General features: G+C 40.4%; 1 protein-coding gene across 2 annotated transcripts in view; it reads left to right on the plus strand.

The window, feature by feature from the left end:
- KALRN (kalirin RhoGEF kinase) overlaps positions 1–24,400 on the plus strand; it is a 506,307-nt gene that overhangs the window by 357,591 nt on the left and 124,316 nt on the right. For both annotated transcript variants that reach the window (XM_032693924.1, XM_032693926.1), the window contains exons 28-34: positions 735–824; positions 5,729–5,821; positions 7,138–7,249; positions 8,990–9,180; positions 9,599–9,700; positions 10,393–10,535; positions 11,907–12,009. In XM_032693924.1, the coding sequence (XP_032549815.1) occupies positions 735–824; positions 5,729–5,821; positions 7,138–7,249; positions 8,990–9,180; positions 9,599–9,700; positions 10,393–10,535; positions 11,907–12,009 (834 nt within the window). The remainder of the gene's footprint in view (positions 1–734; positions 825–5,728; positions 5,822–7,137; positions 7,250–8,989; positions 9,181–9,598; positions 9,701–10,392; positions 10,536–11,906; positions 12,010–24,400) is intronic.

Here is a 24,400-nt window from a genome sequence, read left to right on the forward strand (position 1 = left end):
TGTATGGTTACAGACATACATACAAAGCTGCTTGCCCAATTGCATGGTCCTGTTGTTTAGATACCTGGAATAAAAAAATGCAATAGTAATAAAAGGAAGCCATCCTCCTCTTTTATTTGCCTGCCTCTTCTTGAGACCAGAGTACAGCAATATGAGGTGGGAGTGCACAATTGCTTTTTATTTCCTCTTAAAAGTAAATAAATTAGGAAATAAAATGCAAAACAGCCTAGCACAACATAAAATGTGAGCCACTTAAGTATGAACCAAGGTAGGAAAGGCAAGTCTAGGCCAGGTGTCACAATTTTCAAGTAAATAATGTTGGCTCAAGCTAGTTTAAAATAGGTGAGTCTCTTGCCCATAGTTTCTACACTGGCTTTATCTTCAAGTAGGTGATAGAGTCAACACTTCATGGTTTTGAGACCTGCAGACTTTTGGATACAATCTGTGTAACATCATTAGAGCTCTTAGAAATTACTTTATATCTGGATTAAAGTTTTAGGCCTTCTCTCTGTGATACTTGTTAAAGAAAGCCTCTCATAGCCCTCAGAACTGCTCAGGTAAGGTATGAACTTAAAAATCTTCTGTTCTTAATTTACAATTCTTGTGTTCCTTGATGGGGAGTGGGCGTGTGGGAGGGTGTTATCACCTTTATTTATCCTGGTAAGCCTTAATAAAAGACTGTGGGAACAGAGAAATAGCTGATCTTGCTTTTCCCTTGATGTTTGTTTTCACAGGCAGATAAATTTCAGATGTATGTCACCTACTGCAAAAACAAGCCTGACTCCAACCAGCTCATCCTGGAACATGCAGGGACTTTCTTTGATGTAAGCAGCCATTGCCATTTTCCTTCCATACACCTAGTGTAGCTGAAACACCTCCTTTACATCTGAGCAATGGGTTCATTTCTGTGCCTTGGTATTGGGGTTTTCATTCCACTGCAAATATCACATGCTGTGAAAACTGAGAGGCTGTGGTGTGATGTCTGATCTTCATCAGTGTGGCAAGGTGTTTTGAATGGAGACACACATTCTTATGGGAACTTTTATGCTTTTTTTAGACCAAATCCTTTCTAAAAATCTGGTTTAGATGTACTCTCTACTTCTGGGTTTAGTGGTAAGGCAGATTCTATTATGTTTTATTATCTGAAATCCCTCAATCCAAAACAAGATCCTGTCCTCCTGTTCAGCAAATTTTACCTAGCCTATTACAGATTTGCTTCATCATACTGGTAAGAAACTCCATTGACTGAAATTAAACTATGTTCCTAACAAGCACTACACCTGGTGAGAAACATTTTTAGGCTTCAATTCCAATTTTGTAGGCTGAGAAAATTGTTAAAGTTTTTGAGTACGTTTAAACTAAGCTCTTCCTCTTATTTTTGGAATCTCATCCATTCTGCCATATTTGTCTGCTACCTTATAGTTTTAATTAGTTGCCTCTCTGAAAAAAAACAGTGCTAAGACCACTTTCCCAAAGCACTGAAAATCTGTTTGCAAATGTAACCACTCAGCAGCATCCAAGCTGTGATGTGGTTGGCAGCTGACATAAATCACCTCCTCTGGGGTTTGTATGTGCCAGTGGTTGTAGCATTTCAATCACACTCGACAATGAAAGGTCTCAAATGAGCCAGAAGAAAAGTGATGAACAACTTTTTCGTTTGCCTTGGTTTTTGCCTTGTTACCAAATGGTCCAAAAGTAGAATGGAACTGAAAGGAATTTTCCAGGAGGTGGCGCTTGAGCCTGTTGAATGGTTTATACTGGTCCGTGACTCGTGGAGGGTTGTGAGCTGCCCTAGGTGTCCGTCAGTGCTGTTTGCACAAGTAAAACTGTTTTCTCTGCTAAGCTTTTCCACTCTAGCTCTCTATATGGGCTGGAAACCTCACTGATGTTGCTTAGTAGTGAATATTCCTGTGTCAGCATCTGCTGTTTTGCAAGGGGAGACGTTTGCTTTTCATCGGTGCTGGGCTATACCTAGTGATGCCTGTGCAAAAAGAGAAAGATGAGTATTCCCCCAAAAAATCCCCAAGGAGTCGCCCAATCTGAGTGACTAAAGTAATGCAAAGTACCTGTAGATCCTTCTTATCTTGATCTTGGAGAGGCAGTGTTTCAGTGACAGCACGGGACAGTCTGGTACAAGGAAGGAATACAGAGGAAATGGCTGGTTCTTTTGTTCCAGGCAGAACTTGGAATTTCCCAAAACACCCTGATGATGAGTGAGTTATTTTGAATAACACCCTTAGTAAGAAGTTTGCTTGAAGATCAGAAGTATACAACCCCTCAAATTGCATAAACTGTCATAGAAAGACACCTTTGAGTTGAAAACAAGCAGTCCCAGTAACCTGCTTGAACCATGGAAAACTGGCAGCTTCAGGGCTCACTGCAAGGATTAGCTAACTAGGAGAAGGAGCAAAGACAAGTGACATATCTTATTGGAAACCATGAACTACTAGTGTTGCTATGAGAGGTGGGATGTTCTAAGGGTACAAGTGAAGCCATGTATGTAGATAAAAGCAGGTTTTTTTACTAGACCAGCTGAGACAGGTGGAAAACTATGCACTAACTCTCAATTATGAAACTTGCCTAGTTTATCTTTAATGAAGGATTAAGACTACTGTCTTCTCTCCCTACAGATCATACTCTGTTTATAAAATTCAGAAGTTGTTGGTATGGTTATATGAGCTGAAAATTGCGTAGGGAATGAAACTAATGTGCTTATTCTGATATAACTGCAGTAGACATTAATTTGGTTCTTTTGCTTTTTGTATTTGTCTTGTTCATTATCTGAGAATTTCTTAAAACTTTATTCAGTAGTTTCAAAGATAAATGATGCCTACCATGTTTAGCAATTTTTAATATTTGTAATACTATAAAATTCAGGCTAGCAAGGTATTTTTTTATTACCAACATATGTTAGCTCTCGAGTTGGTGGAAATCAGCATGTTATTGAGGGGATCAAGTTGATTTTAGTGTCTGTTATTTGAGCAAGCTTTGGTCCTTGGGAAGAGTTTGGTTCAGTCACCTACATGCTTCTGCTATTTTAAACATTTTTTTCTTTAAATCTTGAAAAAGATGATATTCAGGAAGCTGCAGGGCACTTTTGACTTGCATGACCAGCATGGAACATGCTCCTTGACTTTGGTAGCACTGCAGAGCATTGTGTTTATGCATGGGTGGTGGTTCTTGAACAGGTTCTCCACTGATCTGGAGTGTCCCTTAGGAAATGAGCAGAAGTACAACCAGGGTCTCAGCTTCTGCTCAGGTTCTCTTTCTGCTTTCTGAAAAAAATATTTCAGAAAAAAATATTTTTTCTGAAATTGCTCATCAGATTTCTGTCATGTATCACAAAACCCAAATGTCTCATGAGAGTTTTAGTGCTGAAACAGTCTACTTACCAAGTCTTTGGTCTGTACATCCAGTTCAGGATGCAGTTTGTCCTCCTACCAACCAACTGTACACAATTAGATAACATATAAATTTGTGAATCTCTTTAAACATTTGATACAAAATCTAGGCACTTAGTCACTACTTCATGGCAAATTCAGCAGTCCCGATGGTATGACATTATATTTAAGTATTCCTGTCTCAGTGTGTCCATCCAAGGACTTCTGAGGGTCTTGTGCTGCCCTACGCAGAGGATATTTTTGGTGCTTGTCTAGGATTCTGTCATTGCCTCAAGACTACACGTTGATCCTGCTCTGCAGCTCATCTGGTTTGCAATGCACAAGTGCCAGCACACAGTGCCTGTCAGATATCTTCATTTCTTCCAGGCCTTTGGGATATTTTACCACCCAAGGAACAACTAAAATTGTGTCTAGTGGTGAGCCATGGTGATGTACTATAACATGAGCCAAGCTTGCTTTAAACAAGAAGGAGGGCAAAGTAGGGAGCACAGAGCCTGTGGTCAGCTTGCTTCTGAAACCTGGCAGCTGCTGCAAAGCTCAGACACCTCTGTGCTCCCTGTCCCCAGAGGTGTGTGAGACATGTCTGCACTGCTGGGCTCTACCCTGCACAGACCTTTCTCACTTCCATCTCCACCCACAGTAAGTCCAGATCTCTCCAGCTGTTACAAAGCCAACCCAAGACACACTCCAGCAGGCTGCCTTCTTACTCCCACGCTTCAGGGACCAGAGGGAGGAGCTGCAGGGATAATGTCCCTTCCCAGCAGTGTACTTGTCTGACTACCATGTAGCAGTGCTGTTGCTACAGCAGGGACACTCCACCAACCCACTGTGTCTCCACACCGTCTGACCAGGGAGCATCCTGACAGAGCAAGGAATGCCCAAAGGGGAGGCATCTTACTGAGATGCCCTGCTGTTCAGAGAGCTGTCAGGAAGGAGCAGTGCTAACTCAGTTACTTGGATCCTACAAAAACAAGTGTACTTTGCCAGCTCCAGGAAGTTCACAGATGTGGCTGAGGTCTTGCTGGCTCCTGCAGTTATGAATTGAGTCCCAGCCATGTGCTCTGCAGGCTCAGTTCCTGTGTGAAGCCAGCCATGACTCAGCTTCATGCAAACTCCATTAACCTCCAAACAGAGCCCCTTCCCTTTTGGGTCTTGTTCATGGCACCAGAGATATTTTTTTTAAAAAAAAACTCATCTGCTTAAAAAAAAAAGGCACATGGTGTGAAAAGTGGGTATTTTTGCATCCCATCATACAGATAAACATTGGGGCTAAAAAGAAGCAGTAACCTCCCTAGTACTCAGCAAAAAAATCAGACTGTATACAGAAAGAAAATCTCTGCTCTTGGCAGCTCTTTCCCCTTCCTTTTCTGTACCTTCTTCCCTTTACAGTGTCAAATTTACCCTTCAGCATCTGGAGATAAGTCCCATTCCCTTTCCTCATCTGCTCCCTTAGGAACTGTGGAATTCCTGATGTCCAGGAGCAAGGGGAGGTATGCCCAGGGCTTGGTGGAGACAGAAGGGTTTCCAACCTGTTCTATTTCAGCAGAAAATCTACCTCTGAAGGGAATGAGTTTGAGGTCTTTTAGATGGCTAAATATGTGCATTAGGGTGCTGTAGGATTTTCAGGTGCTCCTAACTTGCCCTGGAACCTGTTGGAGGGAGGCAGCTGAGCCCTTTGCAGACCTCACCAAGTGCCTGTCTGTAATGTCTGCAGAAATTAATGAGCACATCACACTGATCAACCCAGACATTTTGGTTGAGGTTCAGATGGCGAAACAGAAGTATTCGGTGCTGTCACAGGTATCATAAAGGTATCTCCTGGGACCTGCATGCCACCTCAGAATAGCATGGATCTGTCAGCACTGTGTCAGACCTGTTACTCACAGGGGGATATTTCAGCTACCCAAGGCTCTCAGATGGTACTAGATGACTATATTTAGACAGCCAAATTACACCCTATGCATGCAATTTAATTTAATGTCACTTCATTTTAATTGAATGTTAAGACTCTGCTTTCAGCCTTCATAGCTAGGGGAAACCAGATGACATGACAGGTAAGTTATATTTAAATTGAAGCCTGTGCAGTTTTATTCAGCAGAGCCTCAGCTTGACTTGCAGAGGGACCCTGCAGTTTAAGTGGCCCTAGGGGGACTCTGTAGTTTATTGCCAGCCTCTGAAACCACACTTTAAGCATGGGAGCTTAAAGAAAGTTAAAAAAACTAAATGTAGAAATGCAGGGATCCAGAGCTAAAATTAGTTATGGGTGGTTCTGTCTGGCAGGGGGTTAATAGTTTTCCATGACTGACTGCTGTTTTTATCTGTTCTAGGAAATTCAGCAAAGACACGGTCTGGCCAACTCCATCTCTTCTTATTTAATCAAGCCTGTCCAGAGGATCACAAAATATCAACTCCTACTGAAGGTACCTTAGTGAGCTGCACAAATCAGCTCATGCAGAGCAGTTCACAGGTGTAATGAGTTACCTTGCGCTTAAGGGAGCTGCTTCATGACCCCTAAGCAGCTGCTGCTGAGCTGCTACTCCTACTTCCCAGGCCTGGGCATGACAACAAAGTGTGAAATCAGGTTGGCTGTTTTAAAGGAAAAGACTCGTATAAAGAAAGAAAAACCAAACCAAAACCAAACAAACCAGTAAAAAACCTTTTCAGCTGGCTTTCGGTTTTGTTTCTTTTGCATCCAAGTGGATTTCATCCTCAAAAGCAACAAATGGGAAAAGAAAGTTGAAGGATGACAGAACTGTTTATTTTGCTTCTTGGCAAGTTTGTGATGTAGTATTTTGATTAAAGGCTTCAATGATGGTAGCAATGAATTTTGGGAAATTTCACTGACTCTTGACTGAGACTCCTTCATTGGCACTGGATTGGGTTTGAGAGCTAACATGTTCGTGTTTGAAGAATCAGGGAAAAGTTCCAAGGACTTACAAGTGAAACATTAACATTTCCCACTTAAAAAAAACGCACTTTGTTGTTTTTTGTAAACTGGTTACAGGTTTTTCTAGTGTCTTGTGCATAAGTTAATTTTAGATCTTACTTAACCAGCCATTGCTCACTTCAAACTAGTAAGCCAGAGAAGAAAAAATTCTGTGGGTTAAGGGAAAAAACAGATTCTGTCTTTGAAAACCTAGGACCAGATATGATACTTCTCTTTAAAGCTTCCTGTGTATATACCAAAGGAGTGATAGGCTGTACTAGGAAGGTACTTGCTACGTTCAACACACTGACAAATCTGTGCTTTGTACCTGTTTACTGAAACAACACTCAGGTTTACCATAGCCTAGTGAGTGCTGTGGGACAGCAAACCTGCACTGCATAACCCATCTGCTGGTGGGAAGGCTAAAGCACCCTTTTGGGCTCTCCTCAGATGAATCTTTCCTGAAAGGCCCTCCCTGCCCTAGAGTGCTCACCAGCACTGCAGGATCAGGCAGGAATCCTGCCACCCACCTGGCACAGCTGGGTGGAGTGGTGGCTGCAGCATGAGCGAAAGTCCCCAGAAATCTTCCAAATGCACAGTCTCACTTGAGAGCACCTTGCTTTATCTTGTTTTATAGTCATTCCTGTTTGATCCCTCCTATTTGTGAGCATCCACAGTGGGGTTTGCTATAGTTCAGCTTTCTCCTATCACTGGTAGTGAAGCAGCTGCATGTACCAAGAAACACAGTCAGACACAAAGCCAGCATGTTGGTCAGAGTTTGTTTATGGGTGTTTCTGCATTGCTTCTTAGGAACTGCTGACCTGCTGTGAGGAGGGCAAAGGGGAGCTCAAAGATGGTCTGGAAGTGATGCTCAGTGTCCCAAAGAAGGCCAACGACGCAATGCACGTCAGCATGCTGGAAGGTAGCAGATGGGCAGGTGGCCAGGGCAGGGGAGGGACCCACAGATAAATGAAGCCTGCTTGTAACTTGTGTGGAAAGTTAGTAGAGGTTGACTGTAGCAGTACTGTTGTTTGATCATAATTTTCAGGTACCTCCTGGCTCCTTTCTGATATTTTTCCAGAAGTCTTGGAAGAATAAAGCTGGCTAGGAAGTTTTGGGGGGTTATATTTTTATCTCTTATGTGTGTGTGTAGATGTACACACACGTATACGTACGTATATGTGTACAATGTATGTATATATATATATTTAGTTAAAACATTATTTCTTAATGAAAATATTCGTCCTGAAACAGTATCAGTTTAGCTACTGGCAGCCATAACAATTATTGGATCAAAACATTTCTAAATACTGTTTCAACATTTCAAAAGTTCTGGTTTTCTGAGTCAAAACAGCTTGTGTTTCAAAATGTTAGCATAATTATGCCAAAGATGTAAAAAATATTATTTAAAAAAAATTAAAATTACAGAAAAAATTTGATTGGCATAAAGTCTTTTATTGGCTTTTTGATGTGTGAAGTATATCTAAAACTTAAAAATTTTATTCTGGACACAGATACTTTATTTTCTCAAATGTTTTCTTGGCCTGGGAAAATAATTTCCAACCTGGCCTGAGTCCGAACCAAGAAACAAGCAGAGTACTAAAAACAGGTGAAAAAAAGGAAACTGTGCCAGTAGCTAGGCAGCACATTAAGACCAGGTGATTAAAATTGCAGGAGAGCAAACTGACCCAGCATAGATAGAAACACTATGAAGATGGTTTTAACTGTGGTGTCTGGTGAAAAGCAAGGGTTCCCAACATAAGGTCTGGATATTCTGTCCTCATGAGATGATCAGCACCACACAATAATGAAGAAGCAGAAATGACTTTGTTAGGGTAGCCGAGCACTTACAGAGTTGTCTTCTGAATAAGACATTATTTCTGAATATTTGGAGCAGGGACCAGGGCTGCTTGCTGCTCTCCAGCGCTGTCTGACAGAGCCAACCAGACTGTGCTGGTGGTGGAGCAGTCCCCAGCTCTGGAGAGAAGTGTGACCCGTGAGCTGCCGAGAGCAGCTGCTGAGACAGGAACTTGGAGGGCACCTTGCACTGTGGACTCCCTTTTCTCCAGTTAAGTGGAGGGAGGGAGGGAGGGAGTCCTGTGATCCTCAGCCATGTGAAGGTGTTTGACAGGCAGCATGGGAGATGGGAAACTCCTCCTGGAAAACTTGTTTCAGACACCATACCACTTCACTCTCATAGATGTAGCTCCCCCATGCCACTGCTCTCCCATGAAGGTTGGTTGACATGCTTGAAAGCATCATGGTAGAGTGGGGCACTTCTACCCACCACACACTACATTTCTCTGAATTTGTATTGACGTGCATAGGATTTCTTGCAATGCAGTTCTGTGTACAGTAACCACCACTGAAACCTTCATAATGTTTGTTTTTAAGTAATTCCTACTACAGTTTAGCAGCAGTCTCATTTAGCACATATGATATATTTGCCTCTGGCGAAATACTTACGTCATTGCAGTAGGGGGAAAAAAAAAAGGGAAAAAGAAAAATATTTTCACTGGGGCAATGGGTGCCAATAAAGTCCTTTCAGGATATGTGTAAAAAAAGAAAAAGACTGTTTTATTTCAAGTCCTTACTGCTCTGGTGTTTCTGGGAATTGCTGGTCCTAAGAATAAATAAAAGCCAATCTGTTTTGTGGTTTTAGGGTTTGATGAGAACCTGGACGTCCAAGGAGAGCTGATTCTTCAGGATTCCTTCCAAGTGTGGGATCCCAAGTCTCTCATTCGGAAAGGCCGTGAGAGGCATTTGTTTCTCTTTGAAATCTCTTTGGTGTTTAGCAAAGAGATCAAAGATTCTTCAGGACACACAAAATATGTTTACAAGAACAAATTACTGGTAGGTGTGGCTGCAAAGAAAACATTCTGGGTGTTGTGTTTCTTGTAGGTAGAGGTGGAGTTTGGTAGATGGCTCTCAAGTCCCCATGCTGGGTTTGGGATATTAATGCCACCTGGAGGGGCTGGCTCTGAGTCCTGCAGGGCTCACCTGTAAGTCAGCTTGCAGCGAATCTGGAGAGTTTTAAGATAGTGAGATGTGAAGGATGGGTGGGAAATGCAAGCAGGATCACTCAAGCCATTCAATTCCCTGCCATCCCCAGTGGTCTTCTGTCTGTTTTATCTGTGTGTAGCAAAGCAGAGATAAGATCTCATTCCCTTACCCATCCCAGCCACCCCACTTCTTCCTGCAAGTCCAAAGTTTTCTGGACTCATGAAGCTTTGTATATATGAAATCTCTCATCATCTTTCCTTCACACTAGACCTCAGAACTGGGAGTGACTGAACATGTTGAAGGAGATCCCTGCAAATTTGCTTTGTGGTCTGGACGAACACCATCCTCAGACAATAAAACAGTGCTGAAAGTAAGTCTTTTCTGTTTGTTTTCTTTGCCTTTAGAGCTTCTAGTTCAGGCCTTGGGAACACTACATGAGAGGACAGTTTCTTCCTTCCTCATATTCCCTTGGCTTCCGTGTCTGTCAGTGGGGTCATGCCAGCATCAGGAGCACTTCAGCTCTAAGGCTCCAGTTGGAATTGCAAATGTGGTTGTGCAGCCTTGCTGGAATTGCATCTCCTCTTGCAGCCTGGGTTGAGTAGCTGCACACTGACACAGGGCACGTCTCAGGGTGTTTGGCTGAGAGGTGTAATTTTCTTACTCCTTTGCCACTGGGCATATCAACAGTCACCCATTCCTCAAACCTCCAGAGCTGACAGCCTTTTCTGTCAAGTGAATTTCTAATGAAGAATTCATGTTATGGTTGTTTTGTCTGGGGAAATCCCAGTTGTGCACTGATAACCTATTTCCCCTCTACAGACCATGCTGTATTGCTTAGCATTAAATATATTTATCCAGAGCTTAGCTGCTTTGCTGTTGCTTGCCAAGTAGGTCTGGTAAAAATGCTCTCAGTTCTCCAGGGGCTGCCAGGTAATCCAGTGCAGCAGAGAGGACAAACAGTTAATCATGCATTTTCATCAGCCGACCACGATTCTTCTACATAGGAGGTGACATCCTGAGAACGTGATAAAGTCTCTGTCTTTCTGCCTTGTGGAACTTTAGGCATCCAGTATTGAAACAAAACAGGAATGGATCAAAAATATCCGGGAAGTTATTCAAGAAAGGATTATTCATCTGAAGGGAGCTCTGAAAGAGCCAATTCAGCTCCCCAAGACACCAGCAAAGCAGCGAAACAACAGTAGAAGGTAACCTCAACCATTCCCTATAACATGAAATCATTAGTGTTTTCTCAACCCACAGCAGTGTAGTGTTTGTGGGCTTTTTACTGTAGTCAAAACAGTTTTCATTGTCTTTTCTTTTCATATGTTGTCTTGGCAAACATAGCTAGAAAACTTTTCTATGTGCAAAGATCTTCTATTGTATTACACTCCAAAGTATTAGAGAGAAACAAACAGTAAACATTCTTCCGAGTCCACGGTTATGTTTCTTTCCTAAAGCAGATTTTACTTCTTCACATTTGAATAAAACCAGAATTTTTTCCCCGTTTGGCATTTTTAATTGTTTGAAATGAAAATCCTAGTTGATCATGACAGTATATTATTACAGGGAAGAATCTGTTTTCATCATCAAATACAAACTCATTTCAGACTGTGAAGTAATACTAATTTTTCTTGTCGACTTCTTTCAATCCTGGATTAAATAGAAATTAGACAAAATGAATTGTTCTTTCTCTGTTGTGGCATTCCCAAAAGCCACCTGTAATTTGAGCACATCCATTTCCTCACAAGTTTTATACCTCTCTTACTTCAGGATGTATTATAGAGACAACCAAAGCTTAAGTAACCAAGGTCACTCAGGAGACTTGTAGCAAGGCAGAGATCCAGACATTTCTTCCTGGGAGCATGCACCAATACAAGAGTTTTCTAGTACAGAATGGAGATCCTTTTTTTTCTTTGTCCTTAAATATGTATTTTGGATTATTTAAATGTTTGATTTGAAAGACTAGTAACAATTTAGAACTTTATCTATACAGCAAAACAGAAGAAAATACCCTCTGTTAGCAGCCTCGTAGAGGTAAATTTGTAGAGCCTCTACACTGTCTTTATGTTTGTTTTGATAGCATATTTAAGGCTATCCAAACTTAAATTTTAAGTATTAAATTTCAGAAGATGTGGTTCCTGTGCGGCAAGAGAAATGCCCTTTCCTTCAGGGGCATGTAAGAGAAATGCCCTTTCCTTCTGTTGCATGTAAACTAGGCTGAATGCTTTTGGTTAGGGCAGAAATCTAACTGAAGGAAGATTTCTGCCTGACACCCTCATTACACAGATATTTCTGAATGCCAGAGTCTTCTATGCTGTCAATATGCAGGCAATGGCCATCCTGTTTCCAGCAACAAATGTTGTGATTATGTGCTATTCCCAACCCTATGGCTAAGGGTGACATCATTTTAAATTGCAGTTAAATAGCATCATGGGCTGCATTAGTGAGGTAATTGTGGCACAAAGCCAGCTCTGTCCCGCTGATGCTGCTCTTCTCAAATCCACCTGTAAAGCTGTGCACATTCTAAGGTGGTGTGTTCAGTAAGCGTCGTTGTTCCCCTATTCTGTCTCTTGCAGAGATGGAATAGATGATGCAGACAGCCAAGGGGATGGCAGCAGTCAACCTGACACCATTTCCATTGCATCCAGGACATCACAGAACACAGTGGACAGTGATAAGGTAGGACTGGAATGTGAAAATACACGGTAGCTAATTGCCTCTTGGAAAATATAAGTGAAAAGCAGAATAGAAGGCAAAATAAAGCAACCTGTCATCTACTGAGTTGAAACTTCTATTCCCCCTTGCTAGGCTATTAAATTCCAGTCTGTTTCTATGTGCTAGTCAGTACTGCTGTTGTACACGGTAACATCTCTGTTGCTGCAGCTTTTTGTGGTTAATACAGAGGCTGGATTGGCTCTGAAGAAACACAGCCCAGAGCAACCTTTTCTTCCCCAGTAGAACTTGTCCTGTGAGAGCCAGCTTCTGAATCAGCAAACAGTTGGTTATGTTACATATTTACCCTCTGAGCTGAAATCAGTAGTTTGTTGGCGGGAATACAGGTGCTTACACACCAATGAATAAAGCAACACTGGGATCCTGGCTGGTATCTTGAGAGCCTGGGAGACCTACCCTTTCCAGAGACTGTGATTCTGGACCCCTTTCCTCACAGACATATGGTGGAGCATATGGATGGCCCCGAGACGCGCTAGATTCTGTTGGAATGCTGCACACTGTCGGCACGTATGTACTCACTGTTTTACATGTCAGACAATCTGAGTCCAGATTCCCAGCTCCACTAGGAGGCCTCACTTCAATTTGTCACCCTGATACTGCCAACTGTGGTCTTCCACTGAATTAGCAATTGGTGCTAGGAGTAAATGGGTGGTTAATAGTTACCTTTGCTGATGGGGTTTGTCATATCCACTGAGATAATGCCTGTGTTCACTTCATGTGTTATTTAGAAATCACACGTAACTTGAAAAAATATCAATTCTTCCATGCCTTTATGGATTTATCTGTTTATCAGGGCTTTAATTATGCTACCACTTACAGAGGTAGAAGGGTGCCTTCACAAAATCAGAGACCAAGTTCTGGTTGTAAAGTTCACAGGTAAGGTTCAGTGCAGGCATTATTTTGAAAGCTGGCCTCAGAAATATAAGTTAATTGCAAATAAATTACCTTTGTAAGACCAGCTATTGTATTTATCTTAAAGGCACATCTCCATGATTTTGCTTTTTTGTCCAATAATGTGCCTTATAAAAGTATTGATCCTCACAATCCAAAGGCCACTGTACTGTATGCAAATACTTTGCCCGATGTCTGAGACGTATTTTCTTGTGTCCTCAACCCTTCAGTGGACTTGCCTTACTTTCTACATTTTTCACATTTATCATTCCTGATAAAGGCCCTGACTTAGTAAAGTACTTGAGCTCATGTTTAATTTTAGGCATTTGCATAAGCTTTGCTCGTTTGCCCCAAGCCCATTGACTCAGTTGCATGAATTCTGGTAATGTCTAGGTGAGATGCTCCATGTTGCATGCTGCAGCTGCATACAAGGGCTATGGTGCCAAGTCAGGCTGTACCCTGAAAGACAGCCCATCATGTCAGGAGTTTGTTTAAGGATGCAAGACTAGAAAGGGTTATAGGAATTTCTATCCAAAACCTTGTTTGAACCAAATGGTAAATGTGTATGAGATAAACTGAGTACCAAACCTTACAGGGAAGAAGTTATTACCACTGGGGAAAGGGTTAGGTCATGCTTTTAACTTTTTTAAGGTGGGTAGGTTCACTTGCTGACTTGAGGCTGTGTTTGTGTGTCCTTTTATACATTTAATGAATAGAAATTTGAGTGTGCAGCTAAGGCTTAAATACACTTGTCTGAGATACTAGAGCATCATCTTTAACTAGAGAGGCAGTTGCTGCTGAACAGCTTCCTTCTTGTCACTGCTAGAATACTGTGTAGAATTTAGCTCCCAGACTACTGCATTACCATGTCTTTGCTCCAAGGAAAATCATGTCCCCGCATCTCTTTACAGTTCTTTCTCGGTTTTTCTGCACAATGTTACCCAAATTAATGACAGATGAAGCTGAGTTGTCTTATTTCCCATGGAAGAGGCACAGAGACACACCTGCATTCAGTCTTAGTTCAAACATGTCTGTCAGCAAAGCTGTGCAAGGATCCGAGACACACGACTCCTAGTGGTGAAGTTTTACCACATGGGAACAATTCACTGTCATTCTAGTGAGGTTATTTTACTCTCCAATTTTAAAATTGTATTTTTTTCCTCCAGTGTGTAGTTGAGCTTATCTTTTAGGATGGTCTGAGCGAATGTCATTGGACTGAGAAGTTTTATATTCTCACATAGGCTGGTGCTGGTTATTGACAGTGGAAGACTGGACCATATCACGCTCTCTGATTTGGTTTTCTTAGCAGAGTTAATAGTGCTTGGTAAACACTGTAACATAACATGCTGTAATTAACTTGTGTGGGACTGATAGCAGCTCTGATAGGTAAGGTGTTCAGCAAATAGTGGTTTCCCTGCCTATTTAACTACAGCATAATCAGCAGAGCTCCCCAGGAGCTCAAGTTCAAGCTTTGGGGCTTTTTGCAGCAGTAGCCTCCACAGATGACCTCTCTGTGTGCCCCAATGAGATCTCCATCCAGAGGAGCCAAGAGAAAGAGCTCTTACCTTTAAAAACTCTGGCTGTTCACAGCAGCCTCATTTACAACAGGGTTCTGCAGTGCTAGCAGTGTGCCAGGATGGCAGCAGATTAATGCTACATTGGGACCATATATGTGTTAACTTGGTGCCAGAAACAATTCTCAAGTAACACATAAGAGTTGATATTACTCTCTGAAGGCAAAAGAATTCAAAGATCCAGCTGACACACTTTGTGCTTTCCCTAAACCTGGCTATTGCGCCTGAGGATTACCTAACACAGCTGAATGTTCAGACAAGAATGCCAAGCAACATTTTAGACAAAGAAAATCACAACTTCTCAAAGATAATCCATCTCAAGTAGCACTTCTGCTGTAATAACACTCCTCGTGCCTCAAGTCATATGTATTTCTTTCAACTTATTTGTGAGTCAATTCCTTCTGACTTGTGAGTAGTGATTTCTGTCTCCTCTCATCCCAGCACAGCCCTAGAGCTAAGCTTTACCTTTGCATTTCAAACTTCTAAAAATACAGAAGGTTTTTGGTGGGAATGAAACATTAAGTGGGAAAGAAATAACATTACTGTAAATTCAGTAAGGATTTTGTTTTCTCTCAAGGCAGCTGAATGTAGCCACAACATTTATCAGGGGGATCATTTGATGCAGAGGATAGAGCCCTTGACTGTTCTGCTCCTTGTTCTCCTCCATCACTCACATGTTGGAAGCCATCACAAATCATATTTGGTGGCATATTACCCTTTCCTCTTTCTTTTCTTTGTTTGGATGAGGAATTGGGGGGAAGGGGAGACAAGAATTCTTGCAAACATTACATTTGTACATTAATTATAGCATTGCCCTCTGTTGTCCCAGCACAGGATACAGACCCAAATTTGGACCTATTTTTGTACATTAAAGGAAATTCACAGCAGCCTTTATAGTAGCAGACTCTGCTTTAAAAATATTCTTAATTATATGCCTGACTCCAGAAGTGTTACTAAGCCTTTAAATATTCAGGCTTTTCTGGCTGCAGGCAGTGGTCAGGTAATTATATAGACTCTTCACATTAAAAGAAGTTAATAGTGTTCATGTCTGTTTAAATTAAATATCTGATTAAGTAGCTTCTTAAATCTGGATCTTAGTGTTTAATATTGTTCATTTTCATGGATTTTTCTCTCTCAAAAATATATAAAGCAATTATCCCTGGGCTCAAACATTTCATTTTCATTAAATACTATATAGTAGAAACAGAGACTTGAAGTAATGTCTGTAGTCTGCACCTTTATAAGAGATAAGAAAGAGAATACATATAAAATGTTAATTTTTACATTTGCAATCCATTATTTTTTCTATATGCAATCTATAATCTAAAATATTTCATAAAAAGAATTATTTGGATTGTCATTTGTATTGTAGAAGTTTTATATAGAGGGGAGAAAGCTGGTTGATGACCCAGACTTAGTGCTAAAGAATCAATAGATAATGAATACTATTACAGCAATTGTAATTCCCATTGAGCATCCAGGTCAGGTCTTAGGTAACCTACTATGCAAAATTTCTTCATCCTTTTCCAAAAGGCAAAGGAGAGAGCTTTTGTTCTATACAGTAAGCCCTCTTCAGCATGCTATCTAAAAACCTCTCCTTAGAGAGAAATCCTTGCCCTATTCAATTCATGGCACACGGGATTTCAGTCTTTATATTTGGATTCAAAGCAATGGGGAATTGCATAAAGAAAATGCTACATGCAGGGCATTCTCATTTGTTAAGCCCATTGAGCTGTTGGCTTGTGAAACAGCTGTTTCTGGCGATACTGGTCCATCTTCCAATGGCCTCTTTTGTGTTGGCTTTTGCAGAATACTGAGGAGAGCAGTTCTTACTTGCTTCTGTTGTTTTTGGATGTGGAAAAAAGCTCTGAAATGTGATCTGAAAACTTTTTACTCTCTAAAAATAAATATACACAATACACTTTTATCTTTTCCATTAGCTGCTAGACTTAGCTCATGTTTGAGCAGTCATGAGACTGAGATCTTGGTATTATAAAAAATCTGGGAATAATAATTTTTCTACTTGAAGGTAATCGCTGTAAGAGGGGAGATTTTAGAAATAGGGCTTGTTGGAACAAGTCACTTAGGGGCAAATTCTCTTTTCTTGAAAGGCTTCTAATCAAGGTGATTTCTCCCCGTGATATTGTTGCTGAAGCAGGAAGTACTGCTTCAGTTTCTTTATTAGGAAGAATTCTCAGTTCCTTGGAAGTTTCTTTTCCAAGTAACACAGGTATGAGGAGTGTCTTGATCCCCCTCTTTCTTTCTTGAGGCTACTAATCATTTTGAGTTTGAACTCCATGAAGTTGTGCACCAACATGCTGCTCTTTTTTCTAAATAGGTTGTGTTTCCTTGTACTGTCACTTAGTGTTAATGTGTTATTTAAAAAGAAAAAACACACACACAAACCCCCCCAAAAGTCCATAAACCCCCAAAACAACATAAAAACCCAAACAAACAGAAAACCAAACAAAAATTAGCAAATGAAATGCCCACTCATTACATAGTAAAGGTAACTTGTTATGTTGCATACCTCACAAGGAGGCCATAAGGAAAATCACAGGATCACAGCATGGGTAAAGTTGGAAGGGATGATTGGTAGGGCTACTAACCTTTCAAGGAAAATCTCCTTGAAATAAGAACATCAACATAAGGAAGAATCATTTAAAAATTATGTAAATATGAAATACTACTTTGTCAAATACAGAAAATGCAGATATGGGATAAATATGAAAGGGATCCCCATTTTCATAGATGGAATTAAAGTCACAGAGAAATTAAAAGCAATACCATAAGGCAAATGCATACATTAATTCTGCTAACAAGAGCACTCTTGCTAAGACTGAGCTGACAATTTAATTTCTACTTAGTTTCTCAGCAAGGGAACTGACATACCATGCAGAATTAAAAACTGCATAACAGATCTCTGTCTCTCTTGAATGTTGCTAAAGTATTCTGTAGCTCTCACTTATATAGTTTACTTTCCTGAAGCATTTTTTTTAATTTTGGACCCCTGGTACTAGGGGGTTTTTAACCATGTTTAAGCTCTAAAAAAATATTTACACAGCTGGTGATTGAAGCCCTCTATCCCTCTGGCATTATTATGACACAATGTGTGCATCCCATGATCTGAGTTTTGGCCTTTTCTGTCTCTGCCAGTGAGTTCTGTGTTGAGTCATGTGCAAGAGACACATTTCTACTTCAATACTGGGGGGATGTCAAAGGGCAGGATGTGTTGGCCCCCAGTAGTGCTTGTGGATGGCCAAAATGTGTCACTGTGGACTGAGGTCTCTGCAGTACTTGAGCAGTGAGACTGAACTGAACAGTAAACACCTTTCAGTCTCTCTGCCAGTGTTTAGTGGGTGCTGTGGATTGTAGCTGATGTAAAGGAAATTGGAAGGTGTGATGTGAACTCTTGACTGTGGCAGAGTTAAGGAAGAGCATGCTCATGGGAATATGGAGTGGGTGGTGAAGCAGGTAGTCACTTAAATACAAAATCTGGACTATTTCTTCAGCAGTCTTCCTATTTTCTGGAGCACTGTGATAGGTGCCAGCACTTTGTCTGCCAGGTGAGGCTGGGCATTGACCTGAAGAGGTTTCTTCCTCCAACCAAGATATTTTAGTCTCAATAAATTACATTAGATTAAACAGTTGTGAGTTTATAAAGGGCAAGGAAAGGAATTGATTTGGACTCATTTATGTAAGTATTGTTGTGGTTATTCTCCACTAAGCCTGTTCAGGCAAGTGACGTGCCAGAATTCAGTGTACTGTCTGGAGTGCTGCTTCCTTATAGTGATTGATGAATTATGGCACCACAAGTAAAATTAAATTTATGTAATAGAAAATGACTGCTGACTGTTAAGTGAATTTTTCCTGTGAAGGCATGATAAAGAGGAGTGAATTATGACCCAGAGGATGTATTTCTATTGCTTGAATGCTGCCTAGCATTAGTGCAGTTGTCACACTGAATTCTTACTGCCCTCATCTGTGGAAAAGGGAAAACACGATAGCGATCAAAGGAAAACCTGACATAAAACATTTTGGCACTTTAATTAGCCTTCTTGAGTGCTCACTAGCTATAGGTGGTTCACTCTCTGTTATGTAGTAGCAAAATGTTTATCTTATCAAGGAAATAAATTTTTCGGTCAGGAGATGACATCTCTCCCTTCCCTCTCTGTCTCTCTAATGGTAGATTCTTTAGGTATTTCCTTAGGCTTTGGGTGACTGTCTCTCAATTTTTGCTTTGAATCTTAGCGAGGACCCCTGTAAATTCAAGTCTTCCCTCTGAAAAATGTACAAATGTATGTATCTTTTTTCCTTTTTTTTTTTTTTTACTGCGAATGGTTCCCTGAAACTGAAGTCATTGAAGTGACACTTGGAGCTGATAAAATGAGACTGGTTTATCTCTGCTGGCAATGGTTTCTTTGGCGTGAACTCGCCTTTCTAATCACTGATGCTCACTAATAGCACTTTTCTTTTTTCTCTCTTTCCTAAGTAAAGACTTTCCCTCTACTTTCTGTATTTCTTATCAGGAATGCAGCAGCGCCAGCATTATGAAATATTCCAGCATTTGATTTGCAGAGCTGTACCTGCCTGTCCACATTTGAGATTTTTCAGTCTTTTGGAGAATAAACTTGAGGCTCTTGGAGTGAAATATAACACACTCAAAGAGACAAGGTATAAATTAAATTTTTTAGATTTCTAAATAAAGTCTTCCCAGGACTGAAGTGCTATACACATTTTATTTAAATTGTTGTGCGAAGTTACATGGGCACTCACAGAAAATTCTGAACCCCAGAGGGGATCCAAATAGTTACAGTGCTCAGTGTTAGACCTATGCTCTGCCTTAGTATGACTTAATCTCTGATTTAGGGACTTTGCTGATAGTTCTCATTGCCTTTTTTTGTCTACACCAGTCACTATGGCTTGTACTATACAGGAACGTACCCACCTGCCATCTGCAAGCAGAGTCAGTCAACAGCTCTTTTTTTATTGTTTTATAATGTATGTAGCACAGGATCTCCAGCTCCTCAAAACAGGTATTAATACTGGCTCTGCCTACAACACATATCTCCCAGGACAATTCTGGGGCCTTTGGCCCTCTTTTTTTTCTCTATGAACTTAGAAAAAATGGACTTTGGTCTTTCCTGGGTTGGAAGCAGATTCCAGAACAATAAAAAAATTCTTACCAACCTTAATCTTCAGCCAGGTTTAATCCTGGTTTGAATTATGTGTTGCCTGTCTTTTCCAGCACCCATTTCTAAATGTAACAAGTAGATGATCAGCAGTTTACCTCTGAGAAGAGATCTGTCAAGGGTGCAAGTGCTGCTGAGAGTAAGGACATTTGCTTTCTGTTGGTGCCAGCAAGGATTTGCTGCAGCTGCAGGTGGAGGCAGCACTAGCCACAGGCTGTCTTGTTTCAAAGAGCTTTCTCAGAAAAGGTGTATGTGTTCTTTTGAAAAACAAAGTAGAATATGATCAGCTGCTTTTAAAATATAACACTTGCTGGAAGCACTTGCAAAATTCATAGTGATTACTCGGGACTTTCTCTAACCAAGTAGTGGAGCATTATCCATTTCCTATTGTACTGCATGGCTGGACAATTCCTCACACACCTACTAAGGAGATGATGAAGTGGATGAATTTCCCCAGAGGTCTTCTTTTTCTTATCTAATAGTTGAATTTTAGCAAGAAATTTCCCAGAGATTTGACTGTTTCACACAACCCTGGCTTCATCACTGTGAAAATATAGCAAAGCCAAGACAAAGGAAAGAATGCATCAGAAGCTTCTGAAGGGGACCTTTCATTCTCACATCAAATGACATTTAAAATAATGTGAATAGTGCCAGATTTTTAATTGTATTATATTGATAAAGTTTTAATCTCACTGTAATTGTTTCTAATGTACCTAAAGCACTCTTAAAGAAAACCAAAACCAAAACAAAACAAAGAAAAAAAATCCCAACAAAACCACCAACAAACTGCCTATTGAGAGTTTGCTGACTGTGGAGCATCAAATTCATGGGCAAGAAAATGAATGAATACCTAGAGATATGGACATCTGCAGTGCCCTTGGAAATAGCAGTCATATTGTTCCTTGGGTAATATTCCCAGAAACTACCTTCATAAAGGGCAGACAAGAAATTCGCCATGCATCTTAAATATCTCAGCTGGGATTTCTGAAAGTGCTGTGGAATTTTAGTTGGACCTCTGCTCTCAAAATGCTTGGGCACAATTCTCCCCAAAGGAAAGCCATTCCTGTGGTGGTCAGTGCAGGGTCACTGCTCAGCACTCACAAGTTTATTTCCAGACTAGTGCCAGAAGCAGCAGATATTTTCTTAACACCTCTCTCAGGGTTTTGGTTTTCTTTCAGCTATAAATACTGCAGATATGAATCCAGATGCAGTTGAGTGATCAGATGCTAAAAACAGATTCAACTGAAAGTCCCTGGAAGTGAAGTTCTACAGAAGAGATTCTTCAAAGATTTATTTTCAGCATTTTCCTCCATGCACAACTGGCAGTCACACCCAGGGCAGACTGAGTATGCTCCATTGCTTTTATAAAGTGCATTCTTTTCTAAATTTTCATGTCTATGGCTATCCATTTCATAAAGAACATTTGTTATTGATTTTAATAGATTTTTTTTCATTTAGGAAATAAGGGTCAGCATTTAGTATACATTCAGTCTTATTCTTAGATCATTTCAATCTAATTCATCTTGTGATGGAAAATAAGTAAATCAATAACATTTGAAAATGTAAGTCAAGTCCCTCTATAACAAAATAAGTGTACGGAACTCCTTCAGACTGAAGCTCTCCTAAAACATTGTAGGTATGAATATCAACACTTCCATGTTGAGTGTATTTAAATGTATTTTCTGTGGCAACCCACTTGATCTCTTCTTTCTAGTCCTGCAAGCAGTGTGAAAATCAGATTCTATACTGATATGCTGATGGACACATTGCCCATAAGGGTGCAAGGCACACAGATAAACGTCATCTTAGTTCATATAGCAAGTATCCTAAATTCATAGTAAATGTGGTATCTCTCAATCACAAGACATTTCTGAAGAACATGTGATCCTGCTTAGACAGGATGGCTGTAAATTTAAAATGTACAGAATAAGGTGCAGAGTGGTGCCTTTGAAATGATGGCTGAAATTCAGCTGTGAACAACATTATGGTCTTAAATTATAGGAAATAAATCAAGGTCCATATCAATAAATCTATATTACTAAACAAAAAAGAAGATATTTTGATGCCTATTGTGAAGAAAGAGGATGTTTAAGTTATAGGGATGTTTAAGTGAATCAGTTTGAAGCAATCAAAACAGACTAAAAAGGAAGGAAGTGCAGTAAAATCCCTAACTTTATTTCAAAGACATCACCAACCCCAGTCATTTTAAGACAGAAGAATAAAAATAAATTATTGATTTGCACAGAAGAATTAAAGAATATTCTGTTTTTTCAGCTCTAAACTGGGACCAGCTGTTGTTTGATTTTTATAAATGTGCTGTGATTTTTCAAAGAGCCAGATGTCAAAGATTTGTTGCCATTTACCTTACATTAGAAACTGAGTTGAATCTCAAGTATCAGAGAATTTTCTAGCTCTGAATTGATCTTTGACTGATTGGGAAACTTAAAACTGATTCATGTTAGTCAAAAATAGTATCTTTTTCCAGCAAGATTCCATCTGTAATGGTTAGACAAAAAACCACCACCATGTATATTAAGACATCAAGAGATTGAGTTCCTTCTTCCTCTAAATATCTGCTAATGAGAGTGTGAGCTCAAATGTAAGTCATTAGAGGCCATTTCCTCATTACTGCTTATCAAAATTAACATTGTATTCCTTCCCTTTCTTCTCATGAACAATTCCTTTTCACTTTTGTTCTTGCACAGCACAGGATGTCAGTCCTGGACTGACACTGGCCCAGGTGATTCCTTATCCTGCCCACAGACTGACCTGCTCTGTCACATCTCGTAGGGGTACACTGGCACCTGCCCAGGCCCATGTTCCTAAAAGTCTGAGCACCACTTTGGAAACCAGCCTGCTCAGGACATGAAATGGATACTCCTGGCTCAGCATCATGCTGTTTTTCTGTTGATAGAAGGGACAAAAGGTGGCTAGATTGTGTGGTTCCCCAAAATGAGGTCATAAATAGAATAGGAATTGTCCATCAGTATTCTGTAGTTGTCTCTGTATCTATTCTTGGGCTACCAGATCATCTAAAGTGCTTGACTTGGAAAGAAAGGAGCAAACAGCATATAGAACTTGTTTTTAAAAAGGTATTTTATTATTTTTTTAATTTCATCTCAAGTTCTACCTTCTATGTTGTCATTAAGCAAGAAGTTATTCATCATCTAAATCTGATCATTCTCCTCCTGTTCTTCAAAGAACTTGAGTTCATGTTTATTTTTCCTGTGCTGTTGTTTTGAGTTGTTTCTGGGGCTTCATTCTAGTGATTACAGTGTGTTTGTTTGATTTGGCTGTACAATATTAAATATATCCCTCTGGAGGAACAATATGTTTTCTTTTTGGCATACAGTTTTTTTATTTTAGAATTCATCATTTGTGTGCCATTAATGCTTATTAGAAGTGCCAGGTTTGTTCAAAAAACTTAGAAAACCTTGGAACAACATGGTTCCAGCTATAAAGGGCATATAGGGATAACACAGAATAACTGTCTAGAAAGGAAGAAAAGTTCAAGTAAGATCAGAAATTAGTGTTAGGAACCAATCTTTGAACAACACTGTAAACTTCATTGATCAAGGACATTAGAGGACATGGAGATCATTCAGGTTCAAAGTTAATATTAGCAAGAAGTTTGGTATTGGAAACAAAACTGTGTATGAAGGAGGGCGACAAAGGGAAACAGTTCCAAATTCCTTTTCTCTTTGTATAGGAGATCAAATCAGGAAAACACAGATACTTATAAGACCTTTAATTCAGGTGTGGTGGTCTGTACTGGTGAGCAGTTGCTCTTAGGCAGGTGTTCAGAAATTCTGTTGAAGGATCCTTTTTTTATCAGGAGTATGTGCGAATCTGCACACAGCAGCTATTGCCACCTTGGATGTAGTCTGAGTTATGCTGGTGTGTGCCGGTGGCCTTGTCCAGATCTGGCTGACTCTTGGTGTGCTGAATTTATCAGTTCCTGGGGATTAATCAAGGTTGCTTATCTCCAGAGCTGATCAGTTCTTGTGAAAATTTCACAGCCCACCGTCTCAGCTCTTATTTCTCCTCCCTTCAGCTTGCTGTCTGCTGGTAAATGTTTCTCCATCCAAACCTGTATATAGAACTTATATAAAACTCATTCACAAATTCTCATGTGGAAGTGGCATGGTGAAATGCCTGATCAAGGGCAAAAGGGAGCAGGCAGACAGTGAGATAATTCATTTTAACTCTTTAACCTCAGTCTTTGTTTGTTGCCTGGTCAAGTACAGCTATGACCATGGAGGACCATGAGGTATCACAAGAACATAGGTACGGGAAGGGGAGGCAATAGAAGGAGATGTAGGAATGTGGAGGGCAAGCCACAGGGAAGCACAGAGCTGTGCAAGTAGCTGAGGGAGGTGAAAGCTTCCAGGAGAACTGGAGGAAGAGATCACACCACATGTATCATTATTTTATCTTCTCTTTCCCCTTAAATCCTAGTAAGGGTTTACCTCTTGTCACCCCTAGGTCAATTAGGGAAGAAAATAAAAGGCTCTGAGTTATGGGGAGGGCTATTCCCATTGCTTCTGCTCATCCACAAACTCATGGCCTCTTCAGTGTTCTGAGGCAGTATTTATTCTGGAGCCAAATATTTTTGCTGCAGGATGCCCCAGGAGGCACTTCACTGCCTTGGAGTCAGCATTCTCCCCACCTTGTAAACCA

Source organism: Chiroxiphia lanceolata, chromosome 7, assembly GCF_009829145.1.
Source record: "Chiroxiphia lanceolata isolate bChiLan1 chromosome 7, bChiLan1.pri, whole genome shotgun sequence".
NCBI lineage: Eukaryota > Metazoa > Chordata > Aves > Passeriformes > Pipridae > Chiroxiphia > Chiroxiphia lanceolata.